The sequence below is a fragment of the Sylvia atricapilla genome, chromosome 2 (assembly GCF_009819655.1).
Source record: "Sylvia atricapilla isolate bSylAtr1 chromosome 2, bSylAtr1.pri, whole genome shotgun sequence".
Classification (NCBI taxonomy): Eukaryota; Metazoa; Chordata; class Aves; order Passeriformes; family Sylviidae; genus Sylvia; species Sylvia atricapilla.
The window spans coordinates 23,886,639-23,908,610 of record NC_089141.1 but is presented as its reverse complement, the minus strand read 5'-3'; the positions used below and the strand labels follow the sequence as shown (position 1 = coordinate 23,908,610).

General features: G+C 43.4%; 1 protein-coding gene across 1 annotated transcript; it reads right to left on the bottom strand.

Annotated features, from left to right (window-relative positions):
• Positions 1-847: 847 nt before the first annotated feature.
• MAB21L3 (mab-21 like 3) lies at positions 848-20,299 on the bottom strand. The gene is made up of 7 exons (XM_066338396.1): positions 20,252-20,299; positions 15,847-15,987; positions 13,674-13,745; positions 10,992-11,283; positions 8,495-8,676; positions 7,527-7,721; positions 848-4,788 (listed from the first exon to the last, which is right to left on the bottom strand). Exons 1-7 carry the CDS (start codon positions 20,297-20,299, stop codon positions 4,555-4,557), a joined length of 1,164 nt encoding a protein of 387 aa, XP_066194493.1. The 3' UTR covers positions 848-4,554.
• Between the last annotated feature and the right edge of the window lie 1,673 nt (positions 20,300-21,972).

The window sequence follows — 21,972 nt, the reverse complement described above, 5'->3', positions numbered from 1 at the left end:
GCTGCCTGCAGTTGGGGCAGAAGAGGTTTGGCTGTTCAAGGGGTGGTGGGGGTTTTGGTTTAGGGGACTCCTTTTAGAGGTTCTTCCCTAATTTATTCCAAACCAGGACAGCTTCTCAGAGCTGCTGGCCTGTGTTGCTGCCTGATTCCAAGAGTGGCTTCTCTAAGAATGGAAATGAAAAGATATTAAGATTTTTAGTCCAGAAATCTTCAAGTGGCACAAGCCACAGTTGTGCAGCTGGTAATTACCACCACCCAGGGGAGCCTACAAAGATGCCATTCTTTTTTCTAATTACTACAAAGCCTTTCAATCTGATTAATTCTTTCCTTAATGCATTTCCTTGTAATTTGTATCTGTGAAAATGCTAATGGTAAATTAGACAATCTTTCCTGTGAAAAATACATTCTGCACTCTCCATAGGATTGGTCTCTGGTGGCATCTGTGCATTCTTCATCACCCATCCAGGAGATGCTTGTGAAGCCAGGTGCTCATCCTATCCCTTCTTTCAGTTCAAAGATGTTGCTTGGAGCAGAACTGACAGGTACATGTAACATGATGAAAGCGTTGTCCATTTCTTTGTGCTGCAATGGTCTGGGTCAAAACAGCCTGAAATACATTTGCTACCTGCAGCTGTTTAATTTCCTTTGAAATTGTGTGTTTTATTCCAGCCAGAGAAGTCAGGTCTCAAAGGCGTCAAGGGCACCACAGCCTCCTACAGTAATGGTACAGGTTGTCCTGATAGGGTGAGTGGGATCTCTTACCATGATTTGAACACTGGCCGCTGTGTCACTATCTCACATGACATTGCAAGGCCCTCAGATGAGTGTTGGGGGTGGAGTATATAATAATAAATATGTTTCTCCTCAAAACCAGAAGTCCTAGCATTGGTAAGCAGAAAACTATTAAGTGTGAAGGCAGAATTATCCTGCCTATCACTGTCCATGTCCAAGCTTTGCTCAGAGAGGCCAGGCTGCTCCCACTGCGAACACAGTTTGCAAGATGATCTAACTTCATTGCTGGGCAACATTTCAAACTAAAGATGGAGAGTAAGTGAGGGTGACTAGATGGTCTGTAATGGCCTCTGTGTACACTTGGGTCCCATGAACTAAGAGAGAGTTGATGTTCACTTAAAAATGACCATTCCCATCAGAGCCAAAGGGGTGGCATCAGAAAACTTGCTCTGAGAGGTTTGTTTTTTTTTTTTTTTTCCTGGAGGAGGGAGGAATAAAAGAGAGAGACAGAGGAGCTTGAGGGGTAGGCACACATGAGAGTCATGGCCTAGCCTCATAGAGGGAGGGCAGGACCCTAATGGAGCAGGGGAGTGGCTATTCCTGCAAGTTCCCTCCTTCCCAGAACCCCTTCTGCACTTTGCTTGTCGGTGCTTTCCCAATCAAAGGCCGTTGGGAATTACTGCAAGACCATCAGAACCAATAAATCCCCATTCGGCTCTTAGAGTGGCTTCCAGAGTTTAGAGGCTTTTTACCCAAGTCTTGCTATTTATTAGAAAGCTCTCCCGTGGTCTCTTCTCTCCTTTTTGGCAACAGAATTCAGCATTAAATTAATCGAGCTCATTTGTCTCAGCTCAATGATAATAACAAGATGCTGATTTTAAGAGCAAGACCCTAGATCGGTGTCTGTGCTTCAGAAAGACAATGCCCTCTAGTGACTAGAAGGCAGGCTGTGTAAAAATACTAAAAACATCATGAGTTTTGTAGGGTTTTATATGGCAGAGCAATGCATTCCATTGAAATTTCTGACAGAGCGGTGCTGACTGTGGTGAGAGCTGAGAATGCAGCAAATAGTCATGAAAGCAATGAAAAAGAGAGGGAGAGAAAATGGTCGTCACATTCCTTCCAGATGTTCTGAACATTTGATTAAACCTATTTCAAGAAAGTCTGTATTTGTCCAGATGGTCACTTCTAAAAAAGAAAAATTATAAATATGAAACATAAAATTACTGTGTAGCCAAAACACAATGTGGCATCTCTTTTTGGAAGAAAATCTTGGGATGAGGCCATGATTTTGCAGTCAGGCTTGGTGTATAAGTGAAAAACTATTTGCAGAAAGTTTACTGTGGTAAGAAATGCAATAAATATATTTGGCAAGTTTGGTTTTTTAATAAGAGACCTCCTGCACAACTCTCCCATGACCACAGAAAACTGCCTCACAACGAAACCCCACACACCTGAGCAGACCTGCACGAGAGGGTGTAAAGTAATATCTCAAAGATGTCTCTGAAAGGAGTTAATTCTTGTATTCAACTGCTTCCATGAACATGTTAGTGCTTTCCTCAGAGCCTTTTCCCTTTGTCAGTGGCTGGCTGTGTCGCATCTTGCTGTTCTGGAGAAAAAGCTGTTGGATTGTTCCTGTGTCTTCGTGGTCAGTAGTTATGTACCCTTCATGTTTCAGTGGTGGCAAGGATACTTTCTGCAGTAGCATATGCTAGCTGATGCATTTGCTTGTGTAAACAAGAAGAAAATAGGGCAAAAACTGATCAGGCTTGCCTCAAAGCAGGGGTCCGTCATTCTGTGTTTATTTCCTGGCTTTGCTGAGTCATTCCTGGCTGTAAGAGGCCGTGACTCTGGCAGAGCAGTGGAACATTCCATGTCCCGGCTGTGCAGCACACGGTGCATGCCCGTGGTTTCACTTCACAGCAGGCTGTGAGCCCCAGCAGCTGAGGACTCTGATACACAGCTGCATCCAAGTGAAGGTATCACCACCAAAACATGTTTTTTTCACCCAGCTATAAAGGGAGATAAGTTCTTCAACAGCCACAACTAAATCCCAAAAGGGTTGTATGTCAGAGCAGTGACATATCAAATTTGGGATTAACAGCTCTGAATGTTTTGCGCTGTCCTCAAACAGTTTGAACTGTTTTTGCCCTCCTCTAACTTGAGAAGGCAGCCCTCCAACCACAAGACAAAACCAAGATGACACAGGAGACATTACTTCATTGCCACAGCTGCCCCACTCTGCCTGGCAGATAAGCATCTCCTTGCACTGTACTGAAACAGCTCAGCTCACAGGAAACAGGAAAGCCAAACTTGAACAGGAGGTGTCATCATGAAACTGACACTCGTGTCTGATTTAGGGAGCCTGGAGAACAAAGGTTTAGCAAGAGAAGCTAATTGTTCAAAACAGCTCCACACAACGCAGTGACCCACGTGGAAAGGCGACTTGGAGAGGTGATTCCGAGGATCTGAGCAAAGAGAGTGACAGCTGACATGGTTGGATTAGGTCTATACGTGGTGAGATCTGATGCAGGAGATACAGGACCACGACCAGACCAGGACCACACAGCTGGGATCCTTCCTGACCCATATCTACTCTGCTCAGAACCTGTAGAAGACAGCCTGCTCCAGAGGCAGAGGCTGCGCTGGAGACGCGTGGTTGTACCGCAGTCTGCCACGATGGGGAGATGCCGCACCACGGATGCGCCTCGTGCAGGTTCCTGGAGCGCCGGCTCCAAGTCCCACCTTTGCCAGCTCCCTTGGCAAAGGACTTGCTTACTTTCCTGCACAGATGTGACAAAAAAACCCCACCAAACCAAACTCATAATCCCCCCATATCTTGGTTTAGCCTTAGCAATTTAATAACATTAAACCCAGCATTCTTTATATTAGTTCTAAAGTTCTGTTCTTTCGAAATACTAAAATCCATCTTCTTTTGAAACATCCACAAAATCAAAAGCGCTGGGGGTCTTGGAGCTAAGAGCCTTTGAAAAACCTTCTCCTTCTGCACCCAAAATACATGGGTGCTAACAACTAAGGAAAGACCTGCTCCTTGTCCAGCCTGCTGGCTAGAGACAGGGATGGGAGTGTAATCTGCCCTGCCAAAGCCCCCTGACTGTGTAGCACTTAACATAACTGGCAAAGGCAAACATGAAAAAGACATACTTGAAGCAACTGGAAGAAAAAAGTAAGTGGAGGAGAGAAAAATGAAGAGGCAAAACCCCACTGTTCCTCTTCTTGCTTCTATTGGGCTCTTCAACACTAGTAGCATGGTTAAATTCCTACTGGATCCTACCGGAGCAGGTTCTCACTGAACTGAATTTCCTCTGAGAAAGCTTCCAGCTTCAGAACACCTCGGGAACGTTCCTCTGCCCCTCTGCAGAGCTGGCCTGTGAGGTAAGCAGGCCATTAAACCCTCTGTCCTTGTGAGAAAGGCAATTGCAGCAACAATACATGTGCTAGGTTAGGGAGGCAGCAGAGCGAGACTCCTTTGCGCTGCCTTTCAGCTTAGGTGCCACAGGACTGGAGACAGAACAAGGCAGTTGCCTGCTCTGACTGACACACAAAGTTGGGTTTCACTGGCTGCAGCTTGCAGGCAGGCTGTCACTGTTGAAAGCAAATTAGATCAGCTGGGCATCAAGTGATACCTCCCATCAGTTTTCACCGCCCACCGCTGCCAGCTCGACACTTCTCTTTCGCGCTGCATGTGCCAACTGTCTCACAGAGCCAGCTGCAACATCTACTGGAAGGACACGGGGAGCAGCCACAGGTGGGGAGAGGAGCTGGGGGTTGACTCAGGCTTGGGGTGAGACCTCTGCCTGCCTTAGTCCAGGCAGAAAACAGGGTTCTCCAAGAAGACTGCAAGCTTGCTGGCCACCAGGTCCAGGTCACTGGTGTTGGCATATTTGAGCAGATTGGTGTTCTTGAGAAAGTAATGCTTGAGGAAGTGCTGGCTTACACACTTGTGCAGCTTCTGTACCAGCCTCAGAAAGGCTTCAGGGAAGCAGCGCCAATCCTTGGTGCGTGGGTATTTTTCACACGTCCAGAATAGCACTGTCTGCAAGAAGCAGATGGGAGAGAAGATGTGTTAGAGGTTCTGTCGAGGGCTCACACAGCTTACTAAGGCACTTGGAGTGCTGGTGAATGGCTGACAGCCTTGGAAATCACAGAGACATGCGCTGCTACCTCCCTGTGTTAACATTTCAATGGAGGGATCCCAGCTGAAGTCTCCTCTGGGGACCAGGAAGAGCAGCTCGGAGGTGCCTGGTTAGGATCTCTCCCCTGACTGAGCCAGGAGCCCAAGGAAAATGGTCTTGCTAAAATAGTCTTGGCCTATTTGCCAACCTCCAGCAGGAGCCTCTGTAGAAATGCCAGGCATTTTAGGCCTGTCATGCAAGGGTAGAAGCCAGTAGATGCAAGGAAGGACAGAGCATAATGAGATTAACATAATTATTTGTTAGCTTCAGCTGTATTTGTGCTGAAGATAGACACAAAGATCTGCATCCTAAACAGACTGAAATTCCAAGAAGCTATTGCAGGTGCAAGGCTTGCTTTCTGGTCAAACGCTGCCTGTTTTTTTCTGACATGTGATACTTTCTGCATGTCTTATGTTCTGTTCCTCCAAAATTATTTTATGTGATTTAACATTTGAGAAATACATAATAAAAATAACAAAATGCATATGATTATTGCTCTTATATTATTTTTGACACCTCCCATGTTGCATTTTCTCAGACTCTGCCATAACTGAGAAGAATTTTCTCAAGGAACTTAGACTTACTGTACCAAAAAAGCCACACTGACTGCCTTGGTCAGCCTGAAATAACTTTTTAAAGTACAAAATCACCTATCCTGTGTTCAATAATTCTGCTAAGTCCCTTAACTGTCCTCTGAATCCCAATTTTATTTTGCAAATTCAGCTACCCAAAAAGAGATTCACAGACATTGTGAGAGGTGGCAGAGCCACAGCCTTCAACTTGTCTGTTTCTACAGAGGTAGAATTTCATCTCTAGTTTTACTGCTGACAAATTTCTCCTCAAACAGTTTTCCAAACATAAATTTTTTTTTTGTTCACGGCTGCAATAACCACAAAGCCTTTTCTTGACTGTCGCCAAGAAACAAAGACATAGTCAGGAATTCAAGCTATAACACTGTGAGAGCTGCTCCTTGAAGACTTGCAGAGCAGTTACCTTCTGACACACTAAAGCTACTTCAGCAGGCAGCAGTTGCAGTGAATTTTCTGGAGGCAAGGAAAACAGTGCTGCTTTTTCAGTCAGGTGCCCAAACAATTGATCTATCCCCAGCGTTTATGTCCCTAACTTCCAGCTCTCTACCAACAGCATAGGGTTGGCTTTCAGAATGTACCCAGATCTTGTTGAAATTCCAGATATCAAACTTCATTCCTATGCAAGTAAGCAAAAGAAGGGCAGTTATGTGGTCCCCCCTGGCTTTCAGAGCTTCTGGGATGCAGATTTCCTCTGTCATGAAGGATCTTGTTTAATCTTAATTGTTGGATACCTCTGACAGGGAACCTGAGAATGTGAAGAAACCTAACACTAAGCCTCTGCTCAACTGCTGGTTTATCCACTGACTGTTTCTCTCATTTTTCTTTTCTTTTTTTCCCTGTTTTTCTTTTTAATGTGGATAATTTTGAAAAGTTCTTTCTCTCTGGTAAACCAATCCTCTCTTGCCGTAAAATCCAGAAGTACAGTTAAAGTAAAGAACTGAAGAGCTTCTAAATAGTTTCTTGCTTTTGTCAAGAGTTCATGCAACAGCATTTCTTGCACATCTGCTCCTTGGGCCAGGGAAAAGCATTGTTCCTAATGGTTAAATGGTTTTCCACTTTGTTCTACATATGATAGTTTTCCCACCAGATTGTTCTTACAGGCACTGAGGAGTTTTGCATTCAGCTAAGCTACAATCAACCTCATCAAATTTTTTTTTTACTCCATCTTGACTTAGAATAGTGCCATAACTGTAACAGCATTTGATGGTCACTAGCTTTTTCTTTAGGAAAAATCTTAGTATTGCATCTGGTTTTGGACACCAAAAGATTGGTAACTACTGTAAGAACCTAATGGCCTTGAGGGTTCAAAGTGGGAAAAGTACAGCCTCTCCCTGGCAACTCCAGGAGGATGAAGTCCCAGAAAACAGGATTGTTAATCTATAATCTAACAAATTGTGCTGCCTGTAGCCCATTAGTGTCTGCAGCTGTTAGATGTGGGGACACAGTCATAGCAGAGTCTTCTCTCTTTTTCACAAATCTTGTTTGAAGCAATCTTGAATTCTAAAATAGAGTTAAAGGGGTGGTGGCATCCTCCCTGCACCTTTCTTCTCTTCCTACCCCAGGTGAAACACCACCTGTAGTTTTCACCTAATTCATTAATAATGCTCACCTAAGACAGTCTTGTTTGGTGCATATCCACACAGAAAAAAAGCACCATCTTCCACCAAAGAGACAGATGGATATAGATGGTTGGGATAGCCAAGAAGCAAGAAATAAGTGTGCAAGTACAGACAACAGCACAACGTGAAGTCAAAACAGAGCAGGGGCCTCAACTCTATGATGCTGCAGTCATAATGTTCCTACAGGCCTTAGTTTCTTATTGAAGCTTGGAACATGTATTTAGTGAACTCTTTGCTCATGAAGCAATGAAAAGGTGCAGCAGTTTTGACAGTTACCTTCGAAGTTGCACAGATGCTACACTGATTTACACAACAACACTCTGACATTACTGGATGGAAGCCACTTCAACAGATCCCGCAACCGTGTGGTGGTATCAGGGTGATGCCTACCTGAAGGTGGTAAGCTGTGATGACAGGCTTATTTCCAGCACACCAGACATCCTCCTTCATCTGCCTCATGACTCTGAAGCACTTCATGCGACAACCACCATCTTCATCAAGTCCCTCCATGAGGATGTGCTCAGCACGGGAGAAGCACAGCTGCCAGTGATAATTAGAGCGGGCCAGGAGATCGAAACCCAGCGACTGTGAACAACAGGGGAAGTGTGACAGCACATCAGAGGCAAACTTCTCCCAGCAGGGCAGAGAGAGGGTACAAAAGCATGTGTGACATCTCTCAAAGCCTGCTCTAAACAGGGTTAGCAGAGGCAGCAAACATGAGGCGTGCTCCCATCTTAATTCTTGTTTGAATAAAGATGCTTTTTGCATTGTTTCCTTGTGTGCTGGTATCAGTTATTGCAGGGACATCCTGTTGCATCAGGCACAGTAGCAGCAGTGCCAAAAAAGCAGAGGTGCAGCTCAGCAGGCACTTTGCTGTGGAGCAGGAGGTTGTGCATTAGAGGGGAGCAGGACTGGAAGGTGGAATGGGACCTGCAGGAACATGGGCAGCTGGGGCTGAGCTGAAGTGCCAGAATCCAGCCTTGAGTGTTGTAGGGAAAGATGGGATTAAGCTGGAGGCAAAACCACGAGACAGCAGCCCATTTGCTGAACTCTTACATGAGGCAGAGCAAGAATGATGCATGTCAGAGCTGTAGGATGCAGGCAGAACTGTTTGCTAAAGAGACACATAATAAAAAGTTAACTCAGATTTTTTTCTATAGAACTCACCCCTGTAAAGGGGGGAAAACAAAATCCAAAGAGAAATTACAGAATATTTTGAAACATTGCTTCTCTCTTTAGAGAATACATCTTCTAACCCTACTGCCACCACCATGCAGCTCTTCCTTTGGGAAAACACTGTCAGACAACTGAGAGGTAAATTTCATCCCAGAGTTATGGGAGTTTTTTACACTGTTTACCTTGATGCATTGCACTTTTTCCCGAGAAGGCCAACGCCTAAGGCAACGAGGCCACCGGGCTTTCTCAGGCCAGCAAGTTGGAATCTCCACAGCAGGAACCAGCTCCACCTCAACCTGGGATTCTGATGTCTCCACAGCCACCCGGACCACGGAGCTGAAGCTCTCCAGCACTGTCACTTTACCTGTGAAAGAAGAACAAGAGAAGAAAATAGAGATAAAAAGGTCCTTTTCCACAAGCCAAACAAGAGGCTGTCTAGGACCCTGCAGTTCTATTGGTCTGTCTAAACACTTTCTCTTTAATAACACATAAAGAATATAAGAAAAATCTCAATCTATATAAGTCTATCCTGGGGAATGAGAACATGAAGATGAAAGAACAAAGTTCTTACCTTTACATTCAATTATCATGTTATTTGTGTTTTTTTTTTTTTTTATTTCTTTGGGGGTCATCTTAAATGCTAGGATCAGCTTCTTAAAAATAAAGCTAGACAAGTTGTGCAACCTAACTTTTCTAATGGTACACTACAAGGAGATCACTGCAGATTGGAGAGGACCAGATAAGCAACTTCCAATCTAAAGATGTTCTTCTTTCTTCAGACAACCTGAGATCAGACCCTTGCCAGATCACACTTACCACTGCCAGTCATTAAGAATGTTTTGTGGGGTATCTGTAAGGTTTGTTTCTGGAGATGCACTTGCACAGAAGACAATACCAGAATTTATTGTATGTTATGCAGAGCAGTCACGCAGAAAAGGCTAACAGCTACATCACTGCAAGTCTTGAGTGCTAAGAAGAGTTAGTTCCAAGGTGATTTGGAGGAAAGAAGTTTCCTCAGTGTGAAAGAAGAGTGGCTCATCTCCAGGAACACAATTGAAGAGTACAGAAAGGAAAGAAAGCTGCAACTAATGGACTTTGTGGGATGTTTCCTATTGGTGTAGTTGAGTTCATGGAAGAAAATTCTGTCCTGGTCACTCTGGCAGGACCACTGTCCCTTCAGCTCTGCCATCTGAGCCAATTCCGTGTTCATCCTCTAACCCACTGAAGTGAAACCTGAGCAGATGAATGTAAGCAATTTAATGAGCAGTGTGTTATCCCACCTCATTTTGAGAGGCATGGGCTAAGGAGCAATTCATGGGGTGAATTGCCTTGCAAAGAGCAGAGTTCATCCCAACCAGAACTCCATAAACCTCAGAAAATCTATGTGCTATTGCCCTGCTGAGCCAAGCCTGGCTTTAAAACAGAAACTGTTCTGTTCCCAAGCTCCTAACAAGGACCCCTCCAGCAGGAAAGTGCTAGAGCAACCAATGTGTCAGCATGTTAATATGTTCATGGCATTTCCTAAAGCACTGCAATGCTTCTAACTATTTTTCCACTAAGGAAAAGAGAGACACCTCAAAAACTGATTTTGCTGGTGATGAAAGAATTAAAAAACAGGGAAGCAAAGATATCAGTGAAGTTTTTCAGCCAAACTGTGGGATGAAGGAATTCCATCCTTCACAGAAACAAACAAAAATGGTAATTGCTTCTCCTGACTTCATCTTAACTCATCTCCTCTCAGCGGACCTTACAAAAAAGGCATCAGAATCATCAACCCAAACATCACTCTCTGGGGTGCTTGCAAATACCTTTCCTGCAACACTCAACTTTCACTCAAAAACTTTATGTGACTGCTGCCCAACACAATAACTTTCACATAAGGAAAGCCTCAGAAGCCTCAGCCTGTTCCAGCTGGTCTTTCTTGTGAGCCTCAATGGTGAGATTTCATTCCTATCCACATTTCCAGTCCTATGATAACAAGTATTTCCTGAAAAAAAAGCCATTATCTATCAAAGCTTAAACTTCAACACGCTTTTTTTCTGTGACTACAATTTAGAGTGCAACCAGATGAGTGGAAATAGTTTCTATTACTCTGAAATACAGAAGACTCATTAGGCTACTGATGAATAAAGTCATCCTGGAAACATGCTATGGAAGAGGGACCACAGGATAGCCTGGACACTGGGGAAAAGAGCACTAGTCCAACGTTGCTTCAGTAGAAGTCCTTCTACTTAGTTCCCATCATCCCATGCTGGAAAACTGTGGGCAGCTAAGGTTTCCCCAGAGCATTATCTACCCTATAAATATCTTCAAACACATTCTCCTCTGACACGAATTTTCCCATACTACCTTCCTTGATAACCCAAATATATTGCAGATGCTGTAGTAGAGAAAGATTTTTTTCCCAAACAAATTCCTAAATGTTCTAAAAATCTGGGCTGCCTCTTTGCAGGTGATGTTGCTGGAGACCCTACCCAAATTCCTAAGAAAGCAGTAATATCTTTGGTATAAAGAGCCCAAGAACTACCAAATTCCATCTTCAGTGCAGGTCTGTGTATGTCACTGCAATCACTTGAAGGCTTCCTGGTTTTGGAGGGTTTGCTCAGCTTCTGACCACGCCAGCCAAACACTCTGTGTGTGTGTGATGGTTTCCCTTACACCTGTCCCCACCAAACTCACTGGAGAGGTTACAGGAGACGATCGACTTCTCCACCAGCTCCCGGAAGACAATAAGGACTTTGGCTGGAACCAGATCACCTTCGATGTTCACATCCTCTTCATGCCACTGCTGAAGGCTTTTTGAGAACTGCTCCACCTCCAGCCACTGATGCAATTCCTCAGGGTCCCGCACGGAGGAGAGGAGCTTGGCTCCATTCACGGTGTAATAGCGCCAGTGCCGTACCTGGCACTCCCTGTAACCCGTCAGGCCACGCAGAGGAACTGTGATGAGGAACTGGCTGGGTGCTAAGACCTGGGAGAGTTCAGAGAGATTGAGAGAGGAGACAAGGGCAGATCCATCAGCTAAAATGAGGAAAACATGGTTGAGGAAGTACTAGGTAAAACCGGAGGGTTTGAAAAGAAGGAAAAACCATGGTATGATGGGACTAAGTGAGCACAGCCAGGACCTGTGTAAGGGTTACCTTGGAGGCATGCAGACTAAAAGGAAATTGTCTTAGCAGGTGTCTGATGTGAAGCTCTTAGAAGATAAGAGCTCACTGGCTGATTTGCCACCACACCTGCCATGCTTTCCACCTTTTCTCATTATTTCTAGTCTGCAATTGAATGAGATGTAATAACCAGCAGCTTCCAAGGAGCAGGAAGGCTTCAGAGAATATGTTTTGAGATCCAGCCAAGGGAAACCCAAATAGTGCTAGTTATTATCTCAGAATTGTTACTTGAGATAAGCCCAGAGCCCAATACTAGTAATAATTATGCAAAATGTGCACCTTTCTGATCTCTTTCAAAATCCACTACAGACATTAGCAAAATAAGGCTATGGCCCATTGATTTTACAAATGTGTCACTCTGTTCCACTGGCCTTTAAAGCAAATGACATGCCTGAGCCTACAGAGGCAGTGTCACCCTCAGAAATCAGTCCAGGTCTTGGCCAGCTGTAATGTATGGAACTGCATCTTCTGATGAGCATGACAGAAACTGTGTAAGGATGGAGACAGCAATCAATGGACAAGGAAGCCTTAAGCAGGCTTGTTTGTAAGCCAGTTAATTTGCTGCACTTGGGGAACAACCATTTTCCAATAAAAACCAGTTCTAGGACAGTATTTGCAAGGAAAGAATAAGGTGACTCAAATACCACAAAACATCATCTGTCTTGGCCCAGGGCATAGCCAGACATGTCCAAGTGCTACTTTGGAAGCAGCTGGCAGGTTTTGCTCCAGAAGGAATGTTCAAATTCCTTCAGATTTTTACCATGTTGGCTTAGGAGCTTTTCAAGTCTCCTTGATACCAAGCCTAACTTACACTGGCATAAGAAAGGTGGAGCTGCTGCATGAGCAGGATGTGAAGTGACAGCCACTGCTGCGAGGCAGTTACACCTACGGTGAATGAAACATGCTTGTCACTCTCCTGTAATAATCCAAAACACTCTGGTAGCCTTCCTCAGCTCAGCTCAGCTGATTTAAAGTATTACCACAGAGGTGCCAGGGCCCTGAGGGCACTAACAGGCTTTGTTGTCCCTAAGCAGCCTGTCTGGGACTGTTACCCACACCTTCTGCTCATGGGTCTGGGGCCCCCATTTCAGGTTAGCCTTGGGCTCCAGTGAGTGGGGGAGTGGCTTGACCTCAGACCTGACTTAACAGCAGACTTTCCTGATGATCCAGACTCTTGGCTGACCCAGCTGCCCTCCTTGTGTCTATCTCACCCAGGGACCATAGGGCAGGGGCTGCCTTGCTACGCTCACCTCCTGTCTCTCTCTCTCTCTCTCTCTCACAGGGAGCAGCTGGTCTTCTCTGCTCCCTGGCAAGAGATTTGGAAAACAAAAGATGGCCAGCCAGAAGCACAGAAATAGCAAAGAAAACACCAGGAAGTTGCTCATTTATTAAATATAAACCATAAAGGCAGGAGGATGCTGAAATGATAACACTGCAGATCAAGCTGACCGGCACACATCAGGTTTGGTGGGGCTGAGAAATCTGTGGGCAGCTCAGAAACTGAACAGTAGGCTCCATAAGGAAAAAATACAATGGCTGTCATGCAGTTACTGCTCCTCTCACTGCCTCAACCACATTTGTAGGTAAACAACCATTCCCCTCCATACCAAAATGTTGTTTTGTATGCACTGGCACTCAACAGACTATAAAGGGAAGAGCTGCACATGTTATGTGAGTGCCTGCAAATGCAAGTCACAAGGGTCCTCCACCTGAGGCTTACCAGAAAACAACAGAATACACAAGGCTGGGAATAGCACTGTAAAGCTGGGCAGTTGGTGTCATCTTGGCCTAAACAAATCCCAGTCCCACACCTATGCTCTGTCACACAATGGTCTCACACGCTATGTGCAGGCCACAGGACCCAGAAAGCTCAAGCTTGAGCAAGGTCTCCAGTTCTGGGGAGTGTAACTTGTGGCCAGTTCTACCGTATTAAAATCCTGTCTAGACTATGCTGGGCAAATGAAATGCAACCTCATTCTTGTGAACCTTGCCAGGCTGTTCCAGGGAGGCAGAAACATTAGGTTAGAAAGAAAATTCTGTTTTGAGGAGAAAAAAAAAAAAAAAGGCAAGTCTCTTGTGCAGAGGACAAAACAGTCATGGAAGGACCAGTTTGGTGGGTGAAGTCATCTGGAGAAGAGGGTGTGCAAGGAGGAAGGAAGCACAGGGATTGTCAGGCACCAGGAAGGCTTTGTACCTGGATGGACGGGTGGAATGGGCGCTTCCTCCGAAGCATAGCTGACCACTTGGCCAGTAAAGCTGGCTGATCCTGAGAGAAGCAGAAAGGAAGACAAGAAGTACACAGAACAGAGAGAAAGAGTGTGCTAGGTCATTCATTCACAGCAAAGCTGCAAGCTTCCTTGGCTGCTTGGAGTTTCTTGAAGGAAAATCCTACCATTGCCCCCATCTTGATTAAACACTTGGCAGTGCCACTGGGCAGTGCAGTGCCAGTGATTAGTCTGGACCTCTTCATTATAACCTTACTGAAGCCTCTACAGCTTTTGCATCAGCCCTGCACAGTTGACAGCTCCAAAAATGGTGGGTCACAACAAAAACAAACACTGAGAACTGATAAAAATTAATTAATCTGTGTTGTTCATCTGCATTTTAATTCAGGTTTTTCATTAAGGCGTGACTTTTTGCTATGTGGGTCACAGGAAAATACTGAATACCTGAAGACTTTTCTTAACTCTTCTCCACTCAGCCCTTCATATTTAGAAGGGAGCTTGAGGCTTCTCAACAAATCTAGATCTCTCACCATGTTAAATTGAATCCTTTTAGCCAGAAGCTGAAAGTTCTGGAAAACCACTGTGGATTTAACTGTCAGGGGAAAAAAAGGTGCGAAATTAAACATGGAATAAAGAATACATTGACTTTCCTTGGACACAAATCTCCTCTATGTTGAAGTATGTTAGTAATGGTATTAAAGTTTCCAATTTCTGGAGGTAGAAGCCCAAACCAAAATCTTTTCCCATCAACCCACTCTTTGCTGCCCCATATATATAGGACAGTTAGTCAGGTCCTCCTAGTGTTACTTCCATGGATTTGTAACACTGGGTCCAGTTAAGCATGAACAACAGATCTGCCACTTTTAAGGAAACAGATTTTTAGGACTTCTTTCAAGCAGAATTTGTTCCGATCTGCATGCTATAACACCAAGTTACTGCTTGTAATAGATTGCCTTGGTGGTTTTGTTCTGCTTTGCCTTCCAGAGCAATAATTTTACCCTGACCATGGTCCTGTCAGACTTCATTAGCCAAGCAGGTTTGTTCCAGCACAAGAAGTGGCTGGCAGACTTTGGCACTAAGGAACTCGTGGACCAGGATGTGGCACTGTTTTACATCACTGTGGCCATACTTACTGACAAGACCACATGCTCTGGGATACACAAAATTCCAGAAAAGCTATGAATCTGAATGTCTTTGTCCCCAGGGCAATAGCCACATTTCACACTGGGTGATTATATTTTGCCATGACCTCCATACCCTTCCAGCAGCTTCATACAAAGACTTCTTCCCTTTCAGTCCCAGAGAGCTGCAAATGTTGCCTCATGCTTTTATGTACTTGCTGTGTTTTGATCTGTAAATGGCTGTGGTTTAGTATAATGGTTGACATTAGTATTTCAACTCATTCAGATGAAAAAGATTGTTTTCATTTGACCTTGCCATTGATGTGGTTGCTTCTTGTGTCTTTACTAGTTACTTTTGTGTAATGGAGTCACAAGAAATACACAGCCTTCTGTCACAGTTAGGACAGGGCATCATTATTTTCACATCTGAAAGTCAAAAATGGGGAGATATTTAACTTCTCCCACTAATAAGCATTTTTCCCCCAATAAAAAATAAATTCTGATCCATGACAAAGAAAAACCATATTTTTCAGAAGGAGCTTTCTAATGTTCATAGCAGAAGAAGGACTTTTAATTTTTTTTTTCTTTCTTTCTTTTAAGTGAGTTGACAGCTTTTCCACCTGTGAAAAATATGAGTCATAGCTCATGAAGGCATGATCATTTTTTCCTTACATTACTGCTGCATACGTTTTTCTTTCTGTCTCCCAAAGAGCTTTGGCTTCTGCTTATGGATTGACAGCTCTGGCAATAGATGCTCTTTGTAAACACAGCAGCTGTAAGAAGAGGCTCTGCTTGATTTACCCATCTCTCTTCCGCTCCTCTGGCTATGAGATGTCCATGAGTGAGTGCCAATGACCCAGTCGCTAGAACTCCACAGTGAAGTGTCAGCACATCGTCTTGGGTGAGGGTGAGGTGAGGTTTTGGGTGAGGTACCTGCCCACACAAACACTTACATAATGGAGAAATCACTTTCTGGTTGCCTACAGGCTGCCAGAGAGTGCATTAGAGCTCTTGTTCATACCTTAATGTTCTCATTGTGAATGCCAGAGTTGGAGATCGCCTGGAATCGCACGGCCTTGTAGCTGATTTCTGTGGTCAGCTGCTGGATGATTTTCTGCACCTCCTCCACTGCTTTGGAAACCAGGTAATGCCGCTGTTCCACCTGTCAGTTCCAGGAAAGACACTTCTTGTCACAGGTAATTGCAGTCGTTGTCTCCAGTGGGAAGCGGACAAATCAGCTTAAAGCATCCTGAAACATTTGCGCCTGTGCTGCACTGGGAATAAATATTGTTCCCTGTGTATTGCAACCAATTTACCATGAGACAGATCTGTGAACACCAAAGGGTCAATATTCAAGGCTATTGAGCATTAATTGATATTTCCATGCCAACACACTGGGATGGAAGGAAAGGAGTTCATTACACAGATAAATTTGTTATTAACTACAGCTACAGTCTCAATTCTTTATCCATTTGATGCAGAATACCAGTTACTCCCCTGCATACAGTAGCCATTCTCAAAGCCAGGATATGTTTCATTCCAAGAACTGACAGGTCATCAAGAGTTACAGATCTGCTCATTAGTCAGGTGGTAGATGTATGTGACATCATTTAGATATCTACCTTATTCACTGAAAGTATCCACACTGTCTTTATGGCTGAAGTACAGTTGAGATTCTATTCCTAGATAGTGTGAAAGCACCTTTCCAAAGCTGGTCCTATTGGGAACTAGGTGTTTGTGTGGCTCAAAGGGTAATTCTTCAATTCAAGAAGTAGTAGCATAATGAATTATTGAAAATTATTTCAGTGAAATGTGTGAGTCTTGAAGGATTGAGGTGAGGAGTGGATAACTCAGAAAAATATAAGATGAACCTGAACCTTCAGTTATGACTGAAAATAAAGGGAGCATAAGGGGACTGTCACAGTCTGAACAAGGAGATTTGACAGAAGGAACATAAAGGAACCATGTTAGTGAAGCACATTTAATGTTTTCCAAATATCCTTACACATTTACCAAAGTGAGGAGATTCAGCTACTGTTAATGAAGTTCATGAAAGTATTTGTCATTACTTATCCAACCAGAATTACTTATGCAGAGGTAAATATTAAGACTGTTTACTGTTCTTTTTTGGATCCTATGCTTCATCTCATTTGGTTGCAGCTTCTGCTTTCTTTTTGATTCTTCTTTTTCCTCACGACATTCTATTAAATCTTACTGCTTGCAGCCAAGAAAAAAAATCAGAAACAGAGTTCATCACTTGGCTAAAGTGAATGATAAAGCATAATTGCCACAGTCAAACATAATTGCCAGAGTCTTTTTTTTATTATCTAAGACCAAAAGGAAGCAAAAGCACAAGTTTAAAATTCTCTACTGGGAGGGTGGTGAGGCCCTGGCACTGGCTGCCCAGAGAAGCTGTGGATATCCCATCCCTGGAAGTGCTTAAAGCCAGGCTGGATGGGGCTTTGAGTCTTGGTCTAGTGGAAGGTGCCACAGTCCATAGCAGGGAAATTGCACTGTATGATCTTTAAAGGTCTCTTTCAACCCAAACCAGCCTATGGCTTTTTAAAATTCCTGTGTCCTGAGCATCTTCTTCTGCATCTAAATAACTCTCTTTTAAAAGTCCTTTTGGACACCTTTATGTCAAGTATTGAACTATCGGCCAAACACACTGAAGTGTGTTGAAATGTGTCCCCAGGCCCTCGAAGGGGACAAATAGATTCACTTCTTCACAACAAGGGATCATTCAATAGACTAAAGTGGACTAGTGCTTGCCTCATATCCATTAACCAATGAATAAAGCAATTGACTAATACTGAACTTGAAGATGAGCAGAGTTTGAATACTTTCATACCTCAGACAACAAATTTAACAGTACTTTTATTAAGCCTGAATAGCTTTTAGAAGTGGGAAATACATCAGACAGCAGCACCATATTCCCTTCACTGGGCTCTCATTCACCCTGGGCATCCTGTTTCTTTGCTATCTTAACACCATGTAGACCTTTATATTTATATAATGCCCTTTAATTTCCCTAGTAATTCACTCTCCTCCTCATTCATCCATTTCTTGAAGAGCAGTTTTAGCTACTTACATCTACTTTGGAAAAAAAACCAACACACTGAAAGATTTTAGCCCGTGTTCACTTTCACCTCCTCATCTCAGCTTTCATTTATGGCACTTCTCCATCTGTATCTATACTCTATCTATTTTCTCCACCTTATTTTTGTTCATCTAGAACAACTCCTTAGAACAGTCCAATAAGCTTGTCTTGCTCAACAAGATACGTAATGGTTTCTCCAGCAAGTGAATGGTGAGCAGGAGAGAAAGTTGCTCATCTCTAAGAGCTTTTAGACAAAAAAAAATAAAAAAATAGAGTTTATAAAACTGAAAAGTATAAAAAGTATACAATCTCACTCAGGTCAAACAGAGATCTAGAGTGCCCTCTGTATGCATTGCTCATGCTCTGTTCTCTCCAAGAGGCACCTGCTGGAAACATTTTTTGCCACCTCCAGTATCCATGGAGAATCCATTCAACCCAACCTGGCCTCATTTAATTCTGCCTTCATCACCTACTGGCTAGGCTACAGCAGTTGTCATGAATTCTTTATAAGAGTACAGTCTCAAAAAACAGTTGAGGGAGTACCACTAAACACCTCTTTCGATGTTTACTCCCCATCACTGGAGCAGGGATAAAAGAACAATGGGCATGTGACTGACAGAGTGTGTTCACTATAATTAGCTAACCATAATTAGCTCCCTAATCATCTTGTTGGAAAAAACAACCTTCCTACAGAAGGGAGGGCAAAAAAATCAGAAAACAGAACGTGAGTCTGAAGAGCCAAGGCATTTATCTCAGATACTTCTAGTACCAGCACAAACATACTGGGAGAAGAGATTGTAAGGTCTTTGCTGGACCAACTGGAATTCCCCTTACCAGGTCTTAACTTGGGGAATTGTGCCAAAACAAATGCACAAAACCTGAATAACAAGGTCAATTAAGCTTTTGCTAAGGGGGAAGGAAGCGTGATTGGGATTTATTAGGAACTGTTAAGAACATTTGGGTTTTTCTTATTTAGCCAGCCACATCCACTCCATATGCATTCTAATTTTTCCTTTGATGAGTGGCTTAAGGATGAAACCTCTGGTATTATAGAGATCCATTCCACCAGGTGGTTGACCTATTTCCAAAAACAGGCAGCATTTGGCAAGCTGAAATGCCTGAAGGTTAGGCAGCATCTTTTGGACAACAGACTCAGGAGCAGGCAGAAACTAAGAATCCATCAGAGCTGGAGGGATGCTAGAAAACAGACTTTCAGTATAACCTAAAATACTGGCAACTATGAGCCTCACTTAACTACAGTCTGCTTCTGTTCCTTGTACTTATGGCTGTCATATGAGCATCTTCCTGTGCGTGGCTTCCCTCTGTTCCTTCCTTTGTAGCTCTGCTTTTTAAATCTTCAGAGAAGCATTCACTGATATAGATCACTGAACAGATTCTCATGGAATGATTTTCCTGTGCACAACACTGCATGCCTGAAGAAAGTATATTTCTGTGAGAACTTTCATACTTGCTACGAAAACATTTCCATAGAGAAAACAAATAGAGAAGGGGCTTTCTTACCAGCACCTTCATTGTACTAGAATATGTGATCCTTTACAGAAAGTAGACCTTTACACTTTCTGATTTTGAAATTATTTGTCACTTTGATATCTTGCATTTTGTGGGGGAAAGTAGACTATAAAACAGGATCTTGCTAAGTACTGCCATGAAATATGCCAGCTTTAAAAAATGTTATGGCTCACTTAGAGCTTTTATTAAACAGTATTGTTTCACAGAGGATTTTACTCTGTTTTATTTCATTTCATAATGGGGGAAAAAATGAGTGCTGGAATATCTTATAAAATAGAAAATGAGATTCCAGTCTGCATGTGCTAATGAGACATGTTATTTTAATCATGGTATATAGAGAAGTATCCTAAGCTGAGGTGACAGACTGATGACTGAATTCTAACAATATCAGTCTGTCTCTGCAATTCCTACATGAATCTTTTTTAGAGGCAGTGCCTGGTGTCTGTCTTGTTATGGTCAAGCCAAGACCACCAGAAAGGGAGAGAGGCAAAGACCTTTCCTTAGATTTAAATGCTGGCAAATACAGCTAGTCTCACATCTGGAATTCCAGATCAGGAACAAAAATTCAGGATATGTAGAAGAAGAGGACAAGCACCTTGAAAAATTAGGCTACCAGCAGATAAGATTCTGCAACAGAAACCTAGAAATCTCATTAGAAATACAGTTCTCATGAAACTTCACCCAATCTTGTCTCAGAAAAGAAGACAGCAGGCGAGCAACTAACTGTCAAATTTGGCACCCTTCAGAATCAACACCTACTGTGGGAGACAGAAAATCTGGTCAGATAAAGTCTTACCTTGCTCTGGATGTAGATTTCTACATCTTCATCTGTGAATGGTTTCATGGCAAGATGGTCTTCGCTGCTCTTTAAAGTGTGAATTCACTCTTCACTTGTTCACCTGCCTCTGGAAGTAGAGGAACACTCAGAGAGAGCTGCTCAGAGCCTTCTTACCCTGTGAAGTTCAGGTCACCTAATACCTCTCTGGATGAATAAGAGGAGAAAGAAGCAAGGAATTATGCCTATTTTTAATAATTTTCTTTTTCTGATCTGAGCTACAATGGTGACATCCAGCTCATTCAGAAAACTAGCTCCAAATATTATTCTTTAAGTTCAATTGTTATTATTCATTTTAGTACTTTTAAGTGGTAGATCTTGCATGCAGGCATACACAAAAATATCCCAGCAACTGCTCTGTCTCAGGGCAGATCTGGATGTGCTTTTCAGATTGCAGTGCAGCTTCAGTACATTCATGCACAGCATTATTACTCTGCATGCCACTAGTACGTCCCTGCCTCGCTAGACCTTCACTACACCCTTTCTTAAATGCTCTGTTATTCCTTGTTGACTAATCCACTCTCTTTCCATCTGAAAAAGCATGGGTATTTTTACACCCAGATCATTCACTGGGTTGCAGTCTGCAGCCCCTGCTCCCCTCTCCTCCCCTCTCCTTATATCTCCTCTCTCTCTCCGGCTGTATTGACAGTAAATATTGTGCAGCCTGTCCCCTCCTGTAGCTTGCTTCACTTTCTTTACAGTAAACAGACAGAAAGCTGCCTCTCGTTTTCTGCCAGCAGCTCAGCTAACAACCCCATATGGATAATTCAGAGGCAAAAACAATTGATCAGGCCTCATTGATCCAGTGAAGCTTGGTGGCTTTTAGAAAGAAGGGTACATCAGCACATGGAAGGGAGTGACAGAGTACAGAGATAAGATCCCATGCTGCTAAGCATTCCTTATTAGGGAAGGCACACTTCACTTTTGAGTAAAATCACTATTTCCCCCTGGAAAATGAACTTTGACATCCCTTGACCAATTTACTGCCTCTGCAGCAGCTGGCAAAAGGCAGCACATGCGTGGGCACTGGGTGCTACCTCAGGACAGGCACTGTTGTTGCTAGTTATCTTTCATTATGTCCTTCATTAAGTCACATACAAAGTACATTCCTTTAAGTAATTAATTGGAGCACAAATACCTGCAGGACATCTGCTTCCCCAGCACCTACAAAGCAAACCCTTCTCTGCCAGACAGCTGCCATTGTCTTTTTGCTGAGGGACTCAAGGACTCCTTCACAAAGGCATGTAGGCATTTACTTCCCAAACCAGCTTCCACTAGAATTGGGCACTGAAAAAGATTTTCATGTTTCCCCAGTGTTCAGGGACTCATACCACATTCTTGCTCACTTCAAGACTTACTGGCTATCTTTCCTCTGAGGAGCCAGCAGTTTATGTGAGCTCTGCTAGGGAAGCCAGATAAAGGGGAGGGTCTGAAAGAAGGCAAGTGGAACAATAGGTTAGAATGGAACTTGTAGGAGTGTAGGTTGGATGGGATTATTTTCAAGCAGAGTGTACAAGAGAGGAGAATTAGGGTTTGAAATGCTCAGATTCCATTAAAACATTAAGTCCTTTGTCCTCCCTCAGATACTTAGCTGCACACACAGTGGACAACTTCTTTAACACTCTTGACACCACCACGCATTACTTTAATACTCAGAACCTCAGACATGTATTACAAAGCAA

What these genes read in the sequence shown, in the direction of transcription:
- MAB21L3 (XM_066338396.1), bottom strand. Translation starts at nt 20,299, where the DNA reads ATGAAACCATTCACAGATGAAGATGTAGAAATCTACATCCAGAGCAAG. An exon ending in AAATCTACATCCAGAGCAAG is followed by an intron (nt 15,988 to 20,251) that starts GTAAGACTTTAT and finishes TGGAACTGACAG; the next exon opens with GTGGAACAGCGGCATTACCT. An exon ending in TCACAGCTTACCACCTTCAG is followed by an intron (nt 4,789 to 7,526) that starts GTAGGCATCACC and finishes TGCTTCTTGCAG; the next exon opens with ACAGTGCTATTCTGGACGTG.